This window comes from Panthera onca, chromosome A2 (assembly GCF_046562875.1).
Source record: "Panthera onca isolate mPanOnc1 chromosome A2, mPanOnc1 haplotype 2, whole genome shotgun sequence".
Classification (NCBI taxonomy): domain Eukaryota; kingdom Metazoa; phylum Chordata; class Mammalia; order Carnivora; family Felidae; genus Panthera; species Panthera onca.
In genome coordinates this window covers 80,740,744-80,764,025 of record NC_138340.1, presented here as the reverse complement: position 1 = coordinate 80,764,025, position 23,282 = coordinate 80,740,744, and the positions used below count along the sequence as shown (strand labels likewise).

Genomic DNA, 23,282 nt, shown 5'->3' with positions numbered 1-23,282 from the left:
TCTTTAAAGAAGTCATCCTGTCATGCTCCAAAGGAACCATTCAGAAATCTCCCCTTGCTGTTCATTTGTATGGGAATTCTGATTGCATAACATATTTAAGATCTATTACATTGAATAAAGCAAGCTGTGCTTTAATAGCAAAATATAAAATTAAAAAATCAGGGATTACTTTCCTTGAACTGATAACAGTATAACAGTACAGTTATTTACCTTCTCAGCATCTTCTAATAGGCTTTTATTTTTCCTAAAGTCCACAAATATTACTTTAATTTCTTATATCCAAGATCTTTAAATGAAAACAAATACTAAACATTCTTCTAAGTTCTGATGATACATAGATAATATAGATTTGATTGTTTATCTACCGGATATACAATACAGAAACCTCTACAGAACTGTCCCTTTGGACATACATTTAAAAATTTCTCCAATGTGGTATTTATTATAAATTAGAAAGTCTGAAAGATATCAAATATTTCATTTTAATATTTTAGAGTTATATTTTACCATTTAAAATGCCCAAACATATATTTTATTTCTTTATCAAAGTATATAAATATTAATAGCACTTCATTTTAACGCCAGAAAATAATGAAAGTCATAGGTATAATACTTAAAAGACTTGATGTTTTCACCTAATATGATTGTAGGTACATTTTTCCATTCCATCTTTCCCTCCCCCATAGAAAATGATTCCATGCCAAATCCCTTAAATTCCTCTTTTGAAGTTTAAAATTAATTCCCATGGTTGCTCTTCTATAATCCCCCATCTTTTAAAAAATGCAAAATATGCTTATACATTTTGAGAAATCAGATGAAATCCCAAATATCCTATGTGAGTGTGTGCTATGCTTTTAAAAAGAAAGCCCACACATTCATTCTCAAAAACGCTATTCATCAAGGAATCTAATTCTATAATTAATACGAACAAGGTAACAATTTGCTTTAAGTGTCCACTCATAATGTTAAATCAATGTTAAATTATAAAGAACTTCCATGGAAATACATAAGACATACACACTGATTATAAATGAAATTCATTATGAGCAGCTCTATTATACTGAATAGCAAATGAATTCTTAATAATGAGGCACTTGATGTGTTATCCAGAATTGGGGTTGACAAGAAAGCCACTTAGCTTCACTCTCTTATAATATGAGAGCAAGTAACTGATATAGCACATACATTTTTCAGTTTGGAAGGAAAGCTTGAAAGGAAATTATGTTTTACCAAAGCTTTTTAATACAGTCTATTTCCTTCTCAGACTTGTCGAAGGTTCTGCTCTTTTTTTATAAGCTCATCTTGCCCTTACCATCAGAAGTCCATAACAACAGATGCTAGAATAATTAAAAACCTATCACTATAGACTCTTCCATCACATCACAGACTAGGAAAATGAAGGAGGTTTATGGGTGTCCTTGTCTCACTTTCTCCACCCCTTCGTGGTTGATGTGTAGGCTTTAATGTGCATCCTTGCACCTCTCCTCCGGCAGGAAGCCTGTCTCTGGGGATCACTTGCAGAAAATAGGACATTGAGTCCATAATTAAAGTAATCTCTTTCCAGGCAGATGCCGCAGTTGGCTCTGTTATCACATATTACAAAAGGCATCTTGAGGGTTATAAAATGTGCAGCAAATAGCTTTGGAGATGAGAAACAGCAATTTTTCATCTAATTTTGATCCATAGACATGTAAGCACTGTATTGCTACTTTTTGGTTTTGAGCCAAATAACTATTATGGTGCTAAGATGAGCCGGGCAGTAACCAAAATTAAAGAATACTTTAGCTTTTATCCTCAAAGTGAGAAAAGCTCTTTTGTAACCATCTTTGCACTTAGCAAATAAGGATGCCATCTCAAATCTGAGCATTAATGCCTGCAGGCGGATTTAGAAGAAAGGCTTATGTAGCTTAGCTTTACAGCCATACTTTCAATATATTTGCTTAAGTTAAAACCAGAGGTTGATTAAGGGACCTACCATCTTAGCTCCTTTGCAACTACGGTGAACATTTTTAATTAGAAGCATTTCTACTGTTTATCATTGGTATAATATTTTTGGACTTTGCTCTTTGAAATACATGTCAGCCCAGATAACTAATATGTTCACATTATTCCTAATCCCTTCTCTAAATACTCAGAGTGGGAACAAATGGAGGACATTTGACTAACGTATTTTTGTTTCCAGCTTAGGACTTGTCAATATGGGTAACCAAACCTGACCTCATTGTTGTGAAGTGCTAAAACGGAGATGCAAATAGTATTAACATTTTTTCCTCAGTCCTAAATAAGACAATTTTTGAATATGAACTGATGTAATGATAAAAAGGTTATCTCAAAATCCAGAAAATATGTGGTTTAAATTTTCCTCAAACTGTGTTTATTAAAAAAATTTTATTAAAAAAAGTTTTACATGAACTTGGGCCTTTCAATTAAAAAAATACTATTAATAATATTAACCTTTATATTTTATGCTAATCTAAATAACATTCAAAAGCAGGAAATACCTCATTTAGCTTAATTAATGATAGGAATATTGTATTCCAACATGGCTAAGATATCAAAATTATTATTTAGAAGAATTTAATATAATAAAATATCACTTGAATTAGAGAAAAATTACAAAATAAGAATTTTAAATTATTGATAAAGTTTTGTTAAGTGCCAAATTGTTATTTCCAGAGTGCCTAAAATGTTACAATATAAAGCTACCTGTCATCAGAGCAATGTTTGGAGGTTTAAATAGCATAGTATAAATCCTAATTCTCTAACACACAGTCATCTGGTACATTTTTGCATTCTTGCAATTTTTCATTTATGTACATATGTATTCATTCATCCATTCAACAAATACTTTTTGTCCAAATAATTTTATAATACTATTGGATTTGAAATATTAGAAAAATATGTATTCAGTATCTTGCTACCTCAAAGGCAGTTTTCCATTCTGCATTTTGCTTCACCTTTATTTATATGAATGTTATTTTGTCCTTAAGAAATTACCCCTAATTTTTATCCCTAATACTATTCCTTTTTACTTATTTTGTTTGGAATTCATATAGTGTTCCTTCCTTTTTGTTAGTATTTGTCTGGTATACTTTTTCTATCTCTTTACTTTCAGTGTTATTGTGTTATTATCTTTAGGTTTGTCTCTTGGAATAAGTACATTGCTAGATTTTTGAAATTGCATTTTGAAAGTCAAAGTGTATTAACTGGTGAATATAGTCTATTTATATTTATTGTAAATATGTATGTGCAGTTGTTCCTGGAGCAGCATGGGTTTGAACCGTGCAGGTACACTTATATGGGGAATTTTTGTAAACACATTACAGTACTATAAATATTTTTTATCTTCCTTATGATTTTCTTAATAACATTTTCTTTTCTCTGGCTTATTTTCATTGTAAGAATACAGTGTTTAATACATATAATATACAAAATGTTTTAATCTACTGTTTGTTATCAGCAAGACTTCTGATCAACAGTAGGCTATTAGCAGTTAAGTTCTAGGGGAGTCAGAAGTTACACGTGGATTTTCGACCATATAGGGGACTGGTGCCCCTAACCCCTGTGCTGTTCAAGGGTCAACTATACACTTATTCATATTATCTTACACCTTACATTTCTATGCTTTTGAAGTTAACCTTCTTTCCTTTCTTTTGAGGGATTACGTTTTCTTTAATCTGTTTCCCAATCCCTCCCCTATTTTGGAAGTTATACTTCTATTTCTATTCAATAATTTATGTTTTTAACAAAAATCATTGAGTCTACAACCTTCTTCCAGAATAACTAGAGAACCTTAGAAAACTTTAATACTGATTTCCCTCCTTCCTCCAACTCACACATTCATGTTGCTTAATATTTTAGTTATTATTTGCCATTAAATTCTATCTGAAAATACTTATTGGTGTATGTTTTATATATAAATTTATTTATGTATTCAATGCTTGTTTGAAATTTCTAATGTGCTTACTAATTATTATTAATTATTGCATCACAACATAATTTCCTACATCCCACACCTTTCTTCTGAGTTTGTTTTCTTTTTACTAAAGTACATCCTTTATTATTATCTTTTAAAAGTTTATTTATTTTATTTTGAGAGACAGGGAGAGAGAGAATCCCAAGCAGGGTCCACACTGTCAGTGCAGAGCCCAAAGTGGAGCTCAAACTCACGAACTGTGAGATCATGACTTGAGCTGAAACCAAGAGTCAGACACTCAACTGACTGAGCCCTCCAGGTACTTTTTTTTTTTTTTTAATTTTTTTTCAACTTTTTATTTATTTCTGAGAGACAGAGACAGGGTGTGAGTGGCGGAGAGGCAGAGAGAGGGATAAAGAATCTGATGCAGGCTCCATGCTCTGAGCTGTCAACACAAAGCCCAACTAGGAGCTCGAAATCATGAACTGCTAGATCATGACCTGAGCCAGTCAGACGTTCAGCCAACTGAGCCACCCAGGCACCCCATTAAAGCACATCCTTTAAAGTCTTGCTTTAAAAGCTGTTTCTGTGTATGCTAAAAATATCAAACCTTTTTTTTAAATGTCTTTATTCTGTTTTTCATGCCTGAGTGATAGGTACAGAACTCTACGATGACAATTAATTTCCTTCACCACTCTGAAAATACTGTGCCATTGTCTCCTGGCATCTCTTGTTGCTGATGAAAAAACCACTGCCAGACTAAAATTACAGAAAATCTACCTTTTCTCTTTGGTTGTCTTTGAGATTTTCTCTTGGACACTCTGAAATTTGACTATGATCTATATCAGTGCTAACTTTATTTATGTCACAGACAGAAAAGACTCACATCTTCCTTAATTCTAAAAAGTTCTCCACCATTATCTCTTCAAATATGTCTGTCCTCATTCCTTCTATTCTCTCCTTCTAAAACTTCCATGTGATGTTCTGTACCAGGTTAATAATGTAAAGTCAGACTCCTTACTCACTGAGAATTTTAGTTTCTCATAAGTGATTTACTTTACCTCAGTCACATGACAAGCTTTGCTGTTTTCCCAGACAGGGTTGGATAATACTTTGAAGCTTCAGGCTCATGCACTGGGCCCAGGGCCAGCTCCCTCTCTTTCTCTTGCTGTCTTTGCTCACAGCAATAGCTTCAGATCCCACTTAGGTTAAAACTCCAGGCCTAGGACCTAAATCCAGGTGTAAAATACCTGTAGGCCATTGTGATGTCTGCTTCCACTTCCTGATCCAGTTTTAATGCCTCTCCTTTCTTCTGGCAGCTCGTGTCTTCACTTCCTTTCAAACCAGTTTTGTGTATACACACACACACACACACACACACATATATACGTGTGTGTATATATAATGTTTACTCACTTTTCTAAAGTTTCTATGTGATTTTAATAGAAAGAGTTTCTGTCATGCCAGCTCAGTCTCCCACGAAGCCAGAAGTCCTCTACAAACATAATTTTAATGTGTTTGAAACAGAAACTTATTTATGTTTTTATCACTTACTACTCCAAACACCTCTCAAGTTGCTATACTATCTTCATAATTACTATTTTAAAAGTGACGCAAAATGGCAATATAGGATGGCAGCTAAAAGGACATGTTTTGGATGAAAACATTTCTTCTTCAAGCTCTTCCTTCAGTAAAAGTGGTTCTAGGAAAGGACAGGAACTGAGTAGGTTGCCTGCTACCCAGGTCCTCACTGAATGGAAGGTGCTACCTTTACTACTACTACTATCATCACCATCATCATCATCACCATCATCATCATCATCACCATCATCATCATCTAATGGTATTGCAGATTTCATTTTCACTTACTTTCATATTAATGATTAGCATTCTAGACAAGCTAATTTTGAATATTAGGCACATGGTGGTAAATTTTCATCGGGTGAAGACATATTTGATAAGGCCTGGAACTTAAAACACTGTGGCAGGGGATGCGGGGATTGGCAGAGTGGGATCAGGGACTGAGACCCAGGGGTGGGGGCAGGGAGAGGAAGAATAGTGCCTTAGCCTAGCAGAGTCAAAAGGTAGCCCTAAGCCCTGAGCACTGTACAAGAAGGTAACCAGAAGGGATCCCCATCTATCACTCTTGCCATACCATTCCCCATAAAGTGAAGGTCCATATAAATTTCTGCCTTAATGAACAAAATTGAAATGGACAGGTAACTAGCTTTTGACATAAAACTGCCCTGCTTGGTCAGGTTAGCAGTTATGATGTTTTACATTCACAGGACCATTGCAAAATCTTAGCTTTACTTTACTTTTTTTTTATATGGCCTTTGAAGTACATGGTTACATCCTGGAAATGTTAAGGTAACATTAGAGGAAAAGATAATTCATTAGATTCTCTCAGTGCTGGGGCATCTGGCTGGCTCAGTCAGTAGAATGTAACACTCTTGATTGCAGGGTTTTGAGTTCAAGCCCCACATGTGGCATAGATTTTACTTAAAATTAATTAATTAATTGATTAATTAAATAAAAATAAATTTTAAAAAAGATTCTCTCAGTGCTACATATTAAAACTTTCTGTAATGACGAAAATGTTCTTGATCTGTGCTGTCTAGCAGAATAGTCACTAGACATATATGACTACTGAAACCTTGAAATGTGGCTAGTGCAACTGAGGAACTGAATTTTTTATTTTATTTAACTTGAATTAATTTAAATTAAAATAGCCACATGTGCCTTGTAGCTATCATGTTAGAAAGTACAGTTCTAAACAAATTTTAGAATATATGTGTGTGTTTCTGTATTTATGCAGACATATGTATATACAGTTATGTCTGTATATAAATATAAACATAAATAATAAACATACACATACAGACATACCATGGACATATTTACAGATTTGGTTCCAGACCACGGCAATAAAGCAAATACCACAATAAATGAGTCAATGAGTTTTTGGTTTTCCAGTTCATACAAAAGTTATGTTTACACTGTAGTGTAGTCTATTAAGTGTGCATAGCCTTATGCCTTAAAAAAGTGCATATTTAATTTAAAAAAACTTTATTGCTAAAAAATGCTAACCATCATCTGAGCTCTCAGAAAGTCATAATCACTGATTACAGATCACCATAACAAACACATAATAATAATGAAGTTTGAAATATTGCAAGAACTACCAAAATATGACACAGACATGAATTGAGCAAATGCTGTTGGAAAAATGGCTCTGGTAGATTTATTCATTGCAAGGTTGCCACAAGCCTTCAATTTTAAAAGTCTGAGCCCCACATAGGGCTCACTATTTTAAGTGCAGAGCCTGCCTGGGATCCTGTCCCCTCCCCCACACAAGCTCTCTCAAAAATAAATAAATATTTAAAAAAAATCACAGTATCTGTTGAGTGCAATAAAGTGAAACACAATAAATCAAGGTATATATGTCCAAGTAAGTCACAGTAGACAAGATAAGTTCTTCAAAAAATTCTTACCTGGAAGAAGCAATCAAAATTCTATTTCATGTTTGCAATAATGCCTTAATATTCAGAGATTTTACTAAAAGCAGAGCTAAATAAAATCTTGCTCTGGTATACGTTATCTGAGTCACTGTATTGGCAAACCACGGAGTTGTTGCTGCCATGAGAAAAAATTATTCACCTGTTTCCCAGACATCTTTGTCATCACTATTTTGGACTGCATAGGCAATTTGAAGAGAAAATATTAATTTCACACGTGAGGCCTTAAAACTGGTCTCATCCATTCTACTAACGAAGAAGTACACAAATCTCTGCCCACAACTCATTTAAGAAATTTCTCTTAGATACAGACAAAACCGCTAGTAATTGTAATACATAAAGCTTTTAGATTTACCAACTTGGGTCTTTTTGCTCTCACAAATGCTCCATGTGATTTCAGGTAGTAAGTGCCAGGTGCAGTAGTAATCCCATCTCAACAGCAAGGCCTTGTAATCTTGTGGATTCCAAAGTCCATCTACTTAAGTACCCTCCACTAGGGTATGATTCCATGCCATGAAGGGAAGGACAGGGCAAAGGGATGTGTTTGCTATAGGCTTGGTTTTTTATGTTTATTTGGTTTGGTTTTGCTTCTAGACCTAACATTTGGAAAAACAAATATTTCTATCTGAAAGGAAAAAACAAGCAGAGATTAAAGAAAAAGAACAAATTCACTAACAACTATTTGCTATGGGACAGAATTCCACAAATGTAGGTCCATCTCTGGACCCTAAACAAATTGATCAGTGAAATAGAAAAATTTTCTTACTGTAAAGTAGGTTTACTTTGCCAATAGTCTTATGATTCTGATACAAAGAAAAGTGTCATATGAAATCCCAGTAAACTGCTCTAACATAACCAGGACAGTTTACACTGTGGTTTCTTGGAAGGATGAGGAGACAGGAAGGGAGAAGGAAACAGCTAAAACAAAAGGAATAGTTTGGCTTTTTGAATATCTGTTAAATTTTTAAAATATGTTGTATAATTAATATAATGTAAATAATTTCTTTAGACCTTCCTGGAGATTAATAGACATATTTTATCTCAACATTTTATCATACTACCTAAATTTAAATCCCCAGGAAGCATCTTGACCTCATTTGCCAAAATGTTGATAAACTGATAAATAAAAACACACATTAGTCTCTGAACTTAGACTGTCTCCTTGTCCAAGCCTAATTGGTTATTTAACTTTGATGAAAAACAGGACCTACAGGGAAGTGAGAACCATCAGGGTCCCTGGCCATTCACTTTTAAGGGTAGATAATATTTTTTTTATTCTGTCATTCAAAGGCACATATTTGAACAGCACTGAAATAATTGTCTCAAGTTGGGAAATGTCTGTTTAGAAAGGAAAACTAGACCATCAGAAAGAAATCAGAGGCTTGTGACTTAAGAGACAGATAAGATTTCTCCTATGGAAAACAGCATATCTAGTTTTATTGAACAGTACGGATACAATCATTTTAGCCTTACATGAGAAGTAATTTACTTTTTGCAGTAAGCTATGCAAACCTAGAAAGCAAAGTAACATTTCTATGTATCAATTGTTGGCATCCTTATCTGTAGGTGTGAATGCACTCCCAATAAATGCACCCATGGGAGAGTCCCTGATCTTATTTCAAATGTTTAAATAACAAGGCAAATAAATCTGTGGTGTTTCCTTCTGATGGATGGAAATAAATGAGCAACCATACTATCTTTCCGGGGAATCCTCCAGACACAGTGGAATGGCTCTCATCAAAAATTAAAGGCTTCTGAGATACACTCAAGGCAGCCCTTCAAATCTCTGCATTTGTATTATTTCAAACCTGTCCAGTATTCAGAAACTGCTAGTGTCTTCAATTTTTAAAATGATTTTTTTGCTTCCTTGTTTAGTGTACTTTTTAAAAATGAGTCTTCTAGGAAAATCTTCTCTTAAAATGTCAAAGGTTCAGGTACAGTCCACCTGTGTACCTCTTTGCTGGGTGACTTCATCCTCTGCTGTGGCTTCAGTATCTTTTTTTTTTTTTTTAATTTTTTTAATGTTTATTTATTTTTGAAGGAGAGAGAGACAGAGTGTGAGTGAGGGAGGGGCAGAGAGAGAGGGAGACACAGAATCCGAAGCAGGCTCCAGGCTCCGAGCTGTCAGCACAGAGCCTGATGTGGGGCTTGAACTCACAAACCGTGAGATCATGACCCGAGCCGAAGTGAGACACTCAACTGACTGAGCCACCCAGGCACCCCCAGTATCTTAAATAGAACACTGCTTGATTCAACTCTGTTCTTAGTTTTCAGAGAGTTCACTTATGGTTAAGTGTCACTAATTCAGGCACAAATATGATCTTCTTTTATGCTCCATTTTAATTCTAATAGGATGCTAGCATCTCTGCCCAAGTAATTAAACTTAAATCTACTAGTGATAAGTTTTGCCTTTATAATGCACACATTCCCTCCCTACTGGAATCCCTTTATGATAAGGAATCACATGGAATCAGCATCCAAAGAATGAACCTCCATCATACATATGACAATCAAACCCAGGTTTGACATATAAATCTAATGTGCTCTCCACATTGCAGAAATTTAAATAGGTGCCTCTTATATTTGAAAAAGAGCCCAATATAGTGCTTTAATCATAGTGAATGCTCACAGATATTCCCTTGTCCCCCACATACACTCATGGACCAGATATTAGTTTTCAATGTCTGATTTGTCATTAGTTTCCCTGTGTTTGCTCACTTTAAGTAACATTTTCAAAAGATTCAAAAACTTTCAGTAAATATTTTGGCACTAAAATAAACAATAAGGTGCCTCTCGATATTTGAATGAACTAGATAATATTACCACATTTCTACGTATAGAGATAGGTTTCAAAATGAGGCTAGGAAACACATGTTGGCCACTTAAAAAATCTGAGAGATGCTGGGGCACCTGAGTGGCTCAGTTGGTTGAGCATCTGACTTGGGTTCAGGGTATGATCTCACAGTTCACAAGTTTGAGCCCCACATTGAACGTGCTGCTGTCAGTGCAGAGCCTGCTTTGGATACTCTGTCACCCTCTCTCTCTGCCCATGCCCCACTTGCTCTCTCTCTCAAAAATAATTAAACATTTAAATTTTTTTTTAATTTTGAGAGACGTTGAGAGTGTTATGCTAAGTGGAACAAGTCATACAGAGAAAGACAGATACCATAAGTTTTCACTCTTATGTGGATCCTCAGAAACGTAACAGAAGACCACGGGGAAGGGGAAGGAAAAAAAAGTTAGGGAGGGAGCCAAACCTTGAGAGACTCTTAAAAACTGAGAACAAACTGAGAGTTGATGGGGGATGGGAGGGAGGAGAGGGTGGGTGATGGGCACTGAGGAGGGCACCTGTTGGGATGAGCACTGGGTGTTGTATGGAAACCAATTTGACAATAAATTTCATATTAAAAGAAAAAGAGCGAGACATTGATACCAACCACCAATTTGACACAATTTTCATTGTATCAATACCATGGGTGTTTTATCATAATAAAATAGATAAGAGATCATTTTAGAGGCAACTATAGTGAAGTAGCAAAAATCACCTGCTTGAAAGTGGCCTGCCTTCTGAATCCAGGCTGTATTGACCACTGGGTGAGTTACATTAGGCAATTTATTTAACACCTCAGTACTTCAATTTCCTCATCTGCAAACTGAGATAAAAACAGCACCTACCTCATGGAATTACTGTGAGAATAACATGGATTAAAGGATGTAAACTACTTACAACAGTAGTTTTCAAAAATACTAATGTTCTAGTTGTTATTTTACAACCGCTCTTCCCGGGTAGTTTCTCACTCACTTTTCGGGTTAGATGTCTGGAAGGTCTCTGTCCTTCCTTTCTTCCCTCTTTCCCTTGTCATGTCTCTACACTTTTGCCTCTTCCCTCCTTTTCCTCCATCTCCTTATTCCTCCTCCTCCTCCTTCCTCTTCCATCTTCTCTCTGTACCCCCACCTTGACCTTGGGATGTTTGGAGGGGATTTACATCCAAGAAGTTTGGATAATTAAATGCCTCTTTAAACTCAAGGCTTACTAGTCACTCAAGAATAATCGAATATAAAAGTAAAGACAAACCATACTGATGTAAGATCTGAAGACTAAGCAGTTCTCTGAGTGAAATTATCACTTAAAATGTAAGTGATATCAACAGGTATCGTAAAACTAATGACAAAATAATTTCAGCTCCTGATCCATTTACCACATGTGTACCAGTACAGCCAGCAACTTCATCCTCAGGCCATCCTTTGCTCTGTCTCTTGCTTGATTATTTTTAACGACAAAAGCAGTAAACAGATGGGCCCAAATGACTTTGTGGCTAAGTGGTTTATCAATGAAATCTGGTTTAGTCAGACAGTGTGCCGTTTCCGCTTCTCTAGGAAAAGCACACAGAGAACATTACAGAATAGCCTTGGATTTTAGTTCAAATGTTCCATAACTCATATGATGGGGTTTTTTTCCTCGAAGAATTTTAAATGCAGGGCATCTGGGTGGCTCAGTCAGTTCAGCATCTGACTCTTGGTTTCGGCTCAGGTCATGATCTCACAGTTGTGAGATTGAGCCCCATGTCATGCTCCATGCTAAACGTGGAGCCTGCTTGAGATTCTCTCTGTCCCTCTCGCTGCCCCTCCCCAGCTCTCTCTCTCTCTCTCTCTCTCTCTGTCTGTCTCTCAAAATTAATAAATAAACTTTAAAGAATTTTAAATAGAGAACTAGGTTTTAAAATCACAGAGTATGCATTATACATTTGCTGTATTAATATCAGGTTATTAAACTGGGTGCAGCATCAATTTAATTGCCAGCTTTAAAGAGACCATGTAGGGGATAAATGATAAATATTAGCTGCCTTGGTTTTCTTCAAATCCAAGACATCATCAATTGTAAGATATTAAGAAATAAAATTAGGACTGCCAGTTGTAAGATGCCATCAAAGGTAACACACAACCATAGTTCAGAGATCCCAAAATGTAAGAAAAATCTGTACCTTGGGATCAATAAAACATGATATCATTATTAGCTAGTAAGAAATATTTATTGGGGCACCTGAGTGGCTCAGTTGGTTAAGTGTCCAACGCTTGATTTCGGCTTGGGTCATGATCTCACAGTTTGTGAGATTGAGCCCCACATTGAGCTGTCAGCACAGAGCCTGCTTGTGACTCTCTCTTTCTCTCCTTATCTCTCTGTCCCTCCACTCCTCATGCTCTTTCTCTCTCTCTCAAAATAAATAAATAAAAAACATTTTTAAAAATCTTAAAAATTTTTTTAAAAAGAAATATTTATTGAGGACCTTCTATTGTCCATAGTTTCAGTATTAGGAACTATTAGGTAAATAAAAATACTATGTACATAGTTCCTGACCTTGGGAGATTTAAAGCCCAATTAAAAAAGAAAACACGTGTGAAAAATTAGCTAATGACATGAATTAACTAACAACATGTAAAAGTTACATAAAACATATTACAAAAGCTTATAAACATAGTTGAAGCTTCATTTCCAAAATATAATTCTTCTTACCTTAAAAAATGATAGCTTTAATTTTGGGGATTAGTCAGAAAAGAAAGAATCACGGTATATTTATAATCAAATGCCATAGGTGTTGTGTTATTTTATTTTTGTTTAATACTCAGAGTTAATGTTGAACATTAACAATCCTCTTCAAGTATTTCTGGGCACATACTAATTACAGAAACTAACTCTTATATATAGCTCTACTAAACACATCAAAAATACTGTAGAAAGAAATAAAGGTAAGAGATTGCAACTTGAGTTTAAAAAAATCTCAGATAAATTACTTCAGTGGTCCAAGTTCGATCTTCAGTTTTCCTGTACTCTCTCATAAACTAATCAGAAAGAGATCAACAAATTTTATTGGAAAATATGGGTGAGGATATACGAACATCTTCTCAGTCAATAAATATTACTTCTGACTAAATTATTTTTCTAAGAAAACATTAAGACTTAAACTACCTAAATTACTTCTCAGAAGAAAATAGAGTTTGATGCCCTGGGAACTGAGGCCAGAAGCCATCAAATATCAGTTTTAAACAGATTCAATTCAAAACTACATCTATTTGGAAACAGGCAGTTGTATACTGCTGACACAGGTTTATTTTGTGTTCCGGCTTTCAAAAAAGTAATTCTTGTTTTAAACGAAGAAGTTATGCATAGCAAGAATTTAGATTATCCTTCATAGCGCCAACGTGAATAAGATGGATGTGCCAAAAGAGTCAGAGATCACTATTAAACTAAAGGAAAAGAGAACACTGAGCATCATTTATCTCAAGGGCCATTTTCTGTGATTTCTATATGTGAGATGTTGTACAAACTGTGGCAGCAATCACAAAGAAATAAAAACGTATCCCTGTCCAATCTAATCTAATAACAAAGGCATTAAATTAACTCGAATAAGTATATAGTAAAATATAATCAGCATTATAATAGAGTTACAAGCAAAATGCAACAGTACACATCATTTCTGTTGTTGATGTCTTAGAAAGCTTTAGGGAAGCGTTGGCATTTTAAACAGATCTTGAACAATGGGTAGGATTTTAATAACTGGAGTGGAGAGAAAAAATCATTCTGGGCTAAAGGAAAGCAAGGAATGTTTAGGGAGTTGTGCCCTATCAGGAAGTGCGTCTGGTGGAAGATAAGAGAGAAGATGATAAGCAGCTAGACTGGGGAGACTCTTCAAACCCAAGCTAAAGGGCTGGTTTTCAGAAAGGAGGTTTAAGTATCCAAGTTTTGAGTGACCAAGGTTGTGCCTTAGGAAGACTAACTAGACAGCAATGTGCAGGAGTGACTGGAGGAGATAGGCTGGAGGTGAACAGATCATTTAGGAAGCTACTGTAATCATCTTAGCAAAAGGTACTGGAAGGAAAAGGCTCAAGTATGAAAAACTTTCCGAAGGAGAAATGATAGGATTAAATGTCAATCAGCTGGGTAGGATTAATCTGATGCTTGCAGCATGGGTAACCCAGGGGATAGACAGGAAGTATATAATCAGTGATGCGGGAGCCATAGGAACCCTTGACATTGAACTGTATGTTTTTAAAGGGGAAGGAAAGGTAGTGGTGAATTTTAGAGTATGCAGGTTTTATGGAATTTTGTTGTTTGAGCAGAAGGTTCAGAATCGAAAACCATTCAAGATGCCTTCCAGCTCTGTTTTGCCTGACTGTCCATAGAATAGCTATTTATGAACTGCCTTTGGCTGTATTCCATTGGCCTACACATCCACTAAACAAATATTTCGTGGGTGTTTACTGTGTGCCAGTGACTGTTCTAGACAGTTGGGGAAAATCAGTGAACAAAACAGAAAAAAATTCTTGCTGTCAAGGCACTTCCATTTCAGTAGGAAGTGACAGACAATAAATGACATACATAAATAAAGAAATGAAGTATATTATGCGTTAGAAGTAAAAACATATAGGGCATAAAAAAAGAGAGAAGACTATGAAATATAAGGACTGGTGATTCTGGGCCAGGGCTAGGGATATAGTTTACACGGAGAGATGTCACAAGTCACAGCATTTGAACCATTGTGCAGTGTTAATATCTAAGGATGCTGTTGGGACAATGCTCACTGCATTCCCCAGCTTCCTCTTAATGAAAGCATATGAAAGAGTCATTATGTTTCTATAGACTCCCTGACTCCTCACTACCACCTCACCTAACTGATCCCATTTCTCTCTTGGCACTAATGACCATAAAGCTGAAAGCTAAATTTGAGATCTTTCTCCAAAACATGTATGGAGCCTCATGGCACTTTTTTGTACTTGTTTTTATACTTTGTTTCCCTACTGCCTTGACTTTTTCACATACTTTTATCTTCTTGTGTATCTATCTGTCTATCTATCTATCTATCTATCTATCTATCTATCTATCTATCTATCTAGAGAGACAGACAGAGAGAAAGAGAATGAGCCAGGTAGGGGCAGAGAGAGAGGGGGGAACAATGGATTCGAAGCAGGCTCTGTGCTGACAGCAGAGAGACCAATAACAGGGCTCAAACTCACAAACCATGAGATCATGACCTGAGCTGAAGTTGGATGCTTAACCAACTGAGCCATCCAGGTGCCCCATATTTTTGTCAGCTAAAATCCAATCTAGAACTCTTAAAGTATAAAGAAATACGCAAAATTAAACTGCTAAAGTTGCCTTTTTTATGGTTTTGAAGTCTTTTTGATACCAAAATTAGTGGCTTTAATTAAGGTCAACCTTGTTGAAATACTACATTTAAATACTTACCCTATATGTAATCCCATGAGAGGTATATTTGCTTTCCCTACAGTCACAGACACTTCTGGTACTTACATGAAATTCACGCAGCCAGTGCCAGCAGGTGGGGCAATCCAGACGAAGCTGAGGTTGGTTGTGGGCAGATGACTCACATGAGAGGCCACCACACTGCACATAAACTGGTTACCAAACTGGTGGTCAGACATGATTCCTGAGAGACAGAAAGGAAGGGAAGCTGTCATAAAAACAAATAAAACAAAGTCTTTCTTACCATGACACTAACAAGAGTTTCTGGACCTTTTTCTTTCATGTTAAGATTCATCATGCTGTTTGACTTTCCTGTAAGCTTTGCAACTTTCTAACAACACATTTTGTTGTTAGAAGGATATTCATCATTTAAACCATTTTTGTTAAGGAGCAATCTACTAATTTCATTGCTATTGTATTTTCTTTGCTTTGATTTTATGGACTGGTCTTAGTCCATCACCAAAGACCACCAGGACCACACCTATAATATGACAAGGTTGGATTTATTGGAAGCGTTTACAGCAAATGAGACCAAATATTCTTGGAAACTGGGAAGTACCTCAGTAAGAGGATGTTAGCAAAGGCTTGTTAAAATATCTGTATTTGTGTTAAGTTATTTAAGAGAGGATGGTGATCTATCTGTCCTGGGAATTTCCTGATTTTAGTACTGAAAGTCCTGCATCCTGGGATTCCCTAATCTTGCTGGGGAGGTTACAGGGTTAGGTAGGTTTGCTTCTGGATTTGGTGTTATCAGAAAGTGGGACAATTTTATCACTGAGTATCTTAATAATTTTTATCTGGGAGATATGAGGAATGGCATAGGCCAAAGTTGTGACTGATAAAAAAGCAGCACAGTCATGTTAGCTTAGAGAGAGATGGTCATTTTTGTGATTTGCACCGTGTTCTTGATTTTGCCTGCCTGTGTTCAGACATGATTACAAAGTGGTCTGGGTTTTGGCTCAAGCCATCAGTTTAAAGGTGGCCTTGTCCTATGCTGATATTCTCTAAAACTGCTTACATTCCACATGAGAGTACCATGACTGAGCTGTGGGCACCAGGTCAGCTCCCAGCGGAACTATCAGGGGATGCTTTTTTTTTTTAATAAGATGATTTATCTTATGTTTACCTCAGATATAAAATATTAACCAATAACTCAATAATACGAAAATAAACTCAATTTTTTAAAAATAGGCAAAAGACACGAATAGACACCTCACCAAAAGATACACAGATGGCAAATACATGAAAAGATGTTCAACATTCTATGCTATGACAGCATGGCAAAGTAAAACAACAACGAAATGCCAATTCACTATTACATGGCCACAGTGCAAAACACTGACAACACCAAATGCTGGTGAGGATGTGGAACAACAGGAACTCTTATTCACTGCTGGTGAGAATGCAAAACAGTACAGCCACTCTGGAAGACACTTTGGCATTTTCTTACAAAAATAAACATACTCTTACCATATGACCCAGCAATCATGCTCCATGGTATTTACCCAAATAAATGAAAGATTTCTGTCCACACAAAAACCTGCACATGGATGTATACAGCAGTCTTACTCATCATTGTCAAAGCTTGAAAGCAACCAAGATATCCTTCAATAAGTGAATGGAAAAATAAATTGTGGTACATCCAAACAATAGAGTATTATTCAGGGCTAAAAGGAGATGAGCTATCAAGCCATGAAAAGGCATGCATAAGTAAATGCAGTCTGCTAAATGAAAGAAGCCGATCTGGAAAGGCTACATACTATATGATTCCAACAATATGACCCTCTGGCAAAGACAAAACTATGGAGACAGTAAAAAGATTACTAGTTACCAGGGGTTAGGAGGGAGGCAAAGATTAACAGGTGGAACATAAAGGATTTTTAGGGCAGTGAAACTATTCCATTTAATAGTGGATACATGTCATTATATATTTGCTAAAACCCATAGAATGTCCAACACTAAGAGTGAATCCTAATGTAAACTACAGGACTTTGAGTGGTAATGATGTGTCAGCGTAGGTTAATCTGTTGTAACAAATATATCACTGTAGTGCAGGATGTAGCCAATAGTAGAGAGTTGGGGGGGGGGAGTGGGGGTACATGGGAAATGCCTGTACCTTCCATTCAATTTTGCTGTGACCTAAACGTGCTCTAAAAACAAAGTTCGTTAATAAAAATATGAATAAAACATTTCCAGGAAGGAGCAATTAAGTAAAAATTCATTTCCTGGGTATGTAAACTTAGGTGAATGACTTACTCTATCTGAGACCCAGTTTTCTTGCCTATAAAATGGAAATACCATGTCCCCTCCACCATAAAGTTATTGTGGGAATTAAATGATCCAATACACATGGAAGCATCTAATACAGTGCCCCATGTAGGAAGGTGCCCTTCCTACATGTCATCCTAATAGTTCATACATTCCTCATCATAGCACTTGACCATCTTTCCAAGGAGTCTGTGGGGAACTGCACTTTTAATTTTTATATTCCAAGCAAGTATCACAATGCCTGATACATCACAGATATTCAAGAAATATTTTTCTCAATAAATACAAGAATGACTTAACTTAAAAAATTAAAAAAACAACAGAAATTATACCTCATACGTTATATTACCTAGTGAAAAAGAATCTTCTAGAATAGAAGTATAGGTCATATTGGACAAAGCAATAGAAAAACAGGTCTATATATTTTGACATATTCCAGTGATGCCCTTTTTCACATTCAAGTTTTTATTTTTTCAAGCTACGTCTTGAGGCAAAATTCATCAAGTCAGAAACCACAAGGTTAGGGAGGATAAGAGACTTCCCAGCGAAATCACAGAGTGACACAGGAGACTCAGCGGCCATGACTCAGGAACTGCCACTCCACTCTGGTTGGGCATAAAGCAGAAATTCTGTGTGTGTGGAAAATGACACAGCTGCAGGAGTCAGCCTGACCAAAAAGGAAAACAAAAGTTCCAGCCACAATCATGTGGGAAGGGAAATGAATCAAACAAAATAAGGTCTCAGGGTTTCACAGCCTTGGTAACAGGATTCATATTCAAAATCTCCCCATTCTTCAAAACCCCTCCTAGAAAGTGAGTCAATGCCTAGACTGCATATTACTACATGACAACTTGTAAAAGTAGCTATATTGCTGTTGTTACATCGTCCCCTGCTCTGAGTAAATACGCCACAGAACAACATTCTTGCAATCCAACAGTCTGGCACAGCAGTTCCCCAACATGGCTGCACAGTGGCACCATCTGAAGCGATGGAATAAATTCTGGTTCCTAGAGATTCTGAGTCAACTGGTTTGGGATAAAGCCTGGGTTTTAGGAGTTTCAGAAGCTCACCAAGCAATTCCAATGTGTAGCCAAGAAAATGTTGAAAATGTGTCTTAGTAAAATGTTGTCCAGGCCTCAGGGCTTAGAATAATATGGACATGGTACCAATATACAGTTTGGAAGTATCCAGCAGTGACTGACACAATGGCCCTGAGAGTAATGCAAAATATCCCATCCTTTACCCACTACTGTTAGAACCACCCAAACATGTATTCTGGGGCCTTTTTATGTATCTTCACATACTATGAGTGTGCTGTGCTCTTTACTTTTTTAACAAAGAGCACTAGCATATTATACTGTTACCATATTTTATTTAGTTTTACTTTTTAACTGAAGTATAATTAACACACAATGTTAGTTTCAGGTGTACAATATAATGATTCAATAATTCTGTACATTACTCCATGCTCATCGTAAGTGTACTTTTAATCCCCTTTTATGTTTCACCTACCCCCCTCCACCTCCCCTCTGGCAACCATCAGTTTGTCTTTTGTACGTAAGAGTCTATGTTTTTTATCTCTTTTTCTCTTTGTTTATTCATTTGTTTTGTTTCTTAAATTCCACATAAGAGTGGAACCATATGGTATTTGTCTTTCTCTGTCGGACTTATTTCACTTAGCATTATAACCTCTAAGTCCACCTATGTTGTTGCAAATGGCAAGATCTCCTTTCTTTTATGGCTAACATTCTACTTTGTGTGTGTGTGTGTGTGTGTGTGTGTGTGTGTGAGTGTGTGTGTGTATATGTACACACACACACTCACACACACACACACCACATCTTCTTTACCCATTCATCTGTGGATGGACATTTGAGTTACCACATTTTAATTGGCATTTTCTTTGAAAATATGTAAGGGTTGGCAGAGTTACAATGATTAGAAAACATCTTAATATCAACCAGCAGAAAAAAATAGTATTTACAGTATACAGTATACAGTATATCTATTTTGGATTAAACACTCTGTTAGGCTCTGTGGAGGTACATAGAAAACATGTAGGACATAATCCCTATCTTGAAATGACTAGAGCTGGAAAAAGAAAACTGGAGCAAACTTACATTGTAAATAAAACATCTGGAAAATAAGTGCTGAATGAGTGGTATTTGTGAAAATTACAAAATAGGAGAAGAGTGATTAATAAAGACAATTATAATAATGATTATAACAATTCTTATTAAGCACTTACTATGGCCTGCTGCTTTTGTGTTTCGTGAATATGAACTTATTTGAGGCTCTTCAACCCTATGAAGTAGGTGCTGTTATCTTCTCTTTACCTATTAGGACCCTGAGACAATGGAGATAAAAGAACTTGCTCGTGCTCAAAGAGAAAGTGGATAGGATAGCCTGAATCCAAACCAGTGCCCCTGCTATCCAGTCAGATATTAAAGAGGGAGGCTGGAGTTGAGTCTTGAGAGAAAAGCCAAGATTTCCCATATCTGTTTTTATTTACACGAGGCAGCAGGGAATAACCAAGACACTATCCCCTCACTCTGCCATGCACTGCTGCATGACCTTGTCAGGGAACCCCTTCTCAAGCTTCAGTTCTGACATCTATAAACTGCTGGTCCGTGATCACTAAGAACCCCTCCAGTTCCATGGCTCTCTGAGTACAATCTAAATAACCAGAAGAAAGATGGGAGGACATCTCACAAAGACAGACACAATGAGCAGCGATGTAAATATAAAATGAGAACCAGGAGAATGAGCAGTCAGACTCAGCTTCCAGGGATCTATGAAACACAATTTACTGCATCCGCCACAGTGATCTTCTTAATGGCTTGTGTCATGAAAGACATATGCCATCTAATTAATGTATGTGATTTGGGAACCTATTCTTGGGATAACTATAATTTGAATTTGATAATGAATTTAAATTTATGATGGTGCTTTCCCTACTGCATGCTGGATAATGGGATGCATACTGGGTTTTTAATATGACTTGAAAAAGGAAAAACAGGATCTATAATAGAAATTAATTACATGTATCTCAGGGAGATATACACTTATTAAATGTGTATGTGTGTACTGTAGCAATACTAAAGATTTTATGTTCATTATTGTGGTTATGTGTAAACTCTTATCCAAAAAATGTTCATGGGGAACCTCTTCCTCAGAGATAAAAAGCTGTACTTTTCCAAGTATACTATGGACTAAGAGAAAATCAGCATTTCAAGAAGTATGGCTCTCCTGATCTATCTTTGGGCAAAGAAAGTAAAGCATAATTTCAAACTCTGAAGTTCTACAAGATGGGTAACTTGTCTAGAAAAATTTTAAAGCATCCATGTTATGAACACATTTTCCTTTTGAATACTGTGTATATACACTTGAACAATATAGAATATTCCCAATCTAGCTGTAATTTCTATATTAAGAAACAGTCAATATAACTCTTTGACATAGTATGGGTGTTTTAAATTCATTAAGTCATTCACACCACTGAATATCTAGTTTAAAAATATCTTAATATTTGTCTTAATTGAAGTTGTGGTTGAAGGATACAAATCTGTACCACAGCTTCCTTTATCCACATTATACTTCTGCAAGATTAGGCTCACGGTGTCTTTAATTGTTCTAAAGTTGCTTCCATGATTCCTTTTAAGACAGTGATACACATTACTTTGCCTTCTGGGATGTCATTTTCCTTGACAAGTCTTCAGTTATTTTAAGTTTGTGACTAAACCTTGTATGAACTCCATTTTCCCACAGGAATACTTTTCTATGCTTTTAATGTGCACACCTTGGATCTTCAGAACTGTAACTAAAATTTCTATAATCTCCCCATCTCTAAAATAAAATGTACAGATTCTCATAAAAATGTAGGCTATTCACTTCCAGGAAACACACTGAAGACTTTATTACCCCAAATAACCAATGTAGTAGGAAAATGACACATTCTTTTTGGGTTTATTCTGTATTTTATAGATTAAAGATGTGGATCACTCAAATCTGTTTAGTTTGTAATTTGCCATGGTTAGTGCTAAAGTGGATAGAAACATATCCTGGTTTATTCTCATGGTTTTCCAGAACTGAGATATCTGTGGATGAGATATTTCCAAAGAAAGGGCAAGTACATTAATATTATAGATCTTTGTTTGTGGAAAATGTAACTTTTATACATAAAATGATGAAAACTTAAAAGAAATATTATTTTATCATTTCAAACACTTCCAGAAAATATGGTAGAATGTTTTATCAGGGAGTTTTAGGAATTTATTAACATGTCTACATAAAAAGTGGAAGATAAGACAAGTATTTAAGGTGATTACTGCTTGCTTTTATTTTTATCATTTGCTCTTTTCTTAAAAGGGGTATCTAAAGACTTCCATCATGTAATAAAAAAAATAGACACTTCTGCAAATCTAGTTTGGAGAGTTAGTGTTATATTGTAAGTGAATAGAGAAAATGAATTATAGAGTTCCTTTTAGTCATTGTTTAAATCTTTTCATTTGATTTAAATACAAGTAACTGTTTACTTACAGAATTTGACTTTTCTATTATTTGCCTTCTTTGCTAGGTCAATGTACTCAAACATTTCAACAAAGCCAAACACGATATTATATGGTAATATAATTTACATGGTAAAAAGTAATCACAGAACTTTCTGGAAACATCCTTATTGCACCTTATTTGTGAAGCACCAGTCTGATGAAAATGGATATGAAAAGAATAGCTCTTAAATAGTGCTTCTAGATAATGAATAGTCTGTGCACACATGCTCACACATATACACTGGGTATGTTTAATTTTTAAAACATTGATTTAAAGGCATCTGGTCTCATATTTAAGTCTAGAAGCAAAAAGCACTAAAACCTTTAAAATCATTCTGAAATTGTACACCTATCAGCGTAAGTTAGAAATGTATGAGGATTCATGCTATTTACACACCTTTTGTCAGCTGTATAAAAAGATCTTATTCCATGTCAACCCGATTCTTTCCTCACTCATTGCAATTACAAAAAAAAAAAAATGAGAATTACTGCTGCTGCCTTCCCTCTCTGTTCCTCTCCCAGCACTACCATTTACCAAATGCCTTCTCTGTGCCCAGTGTTTTATCCATATTATTTCCTTACTACTATTGGAGGGGCAGTAGACAGGAAAGGTTGACAGCACAGACCCTGGAGGCATTCTGCCTGGGTTCAGATCCTTGCTCCACTACCAAGGAGCTATGGAATTGGGGCAGGGTACTCAAAAACTCTGTTCCTCAGTTTCCTCTCCAGGAAAATAGAGATGGCAATAATAGGGTGGCTGTGAAGATTAA

At 35.9% G+C, this 23,282-nt stretch overlaps 1 protein-coding gene across 1 annotated transcript in view; it reads right to left on the bottom strand.

Moving 5' to 3' along the window:
* The window catches only part of RELN (reelin), a 524,459-nt gene that overhangs the window by 355,711 nt on the left and 145,466 nt on the right, over window positions 1–23,282 (bottom strand). The window contains exon 3 of the mRNA XM_078442541.1: window positions 15,743–15,878. Within this exon, the coding sequence (XP_078298667.1) occupies window positions 15,743–15,878 (136 nt within the window). The remainder of the gene's footprint in view (window positions 1–15,742; window positions 15,879–23,282) is intronic.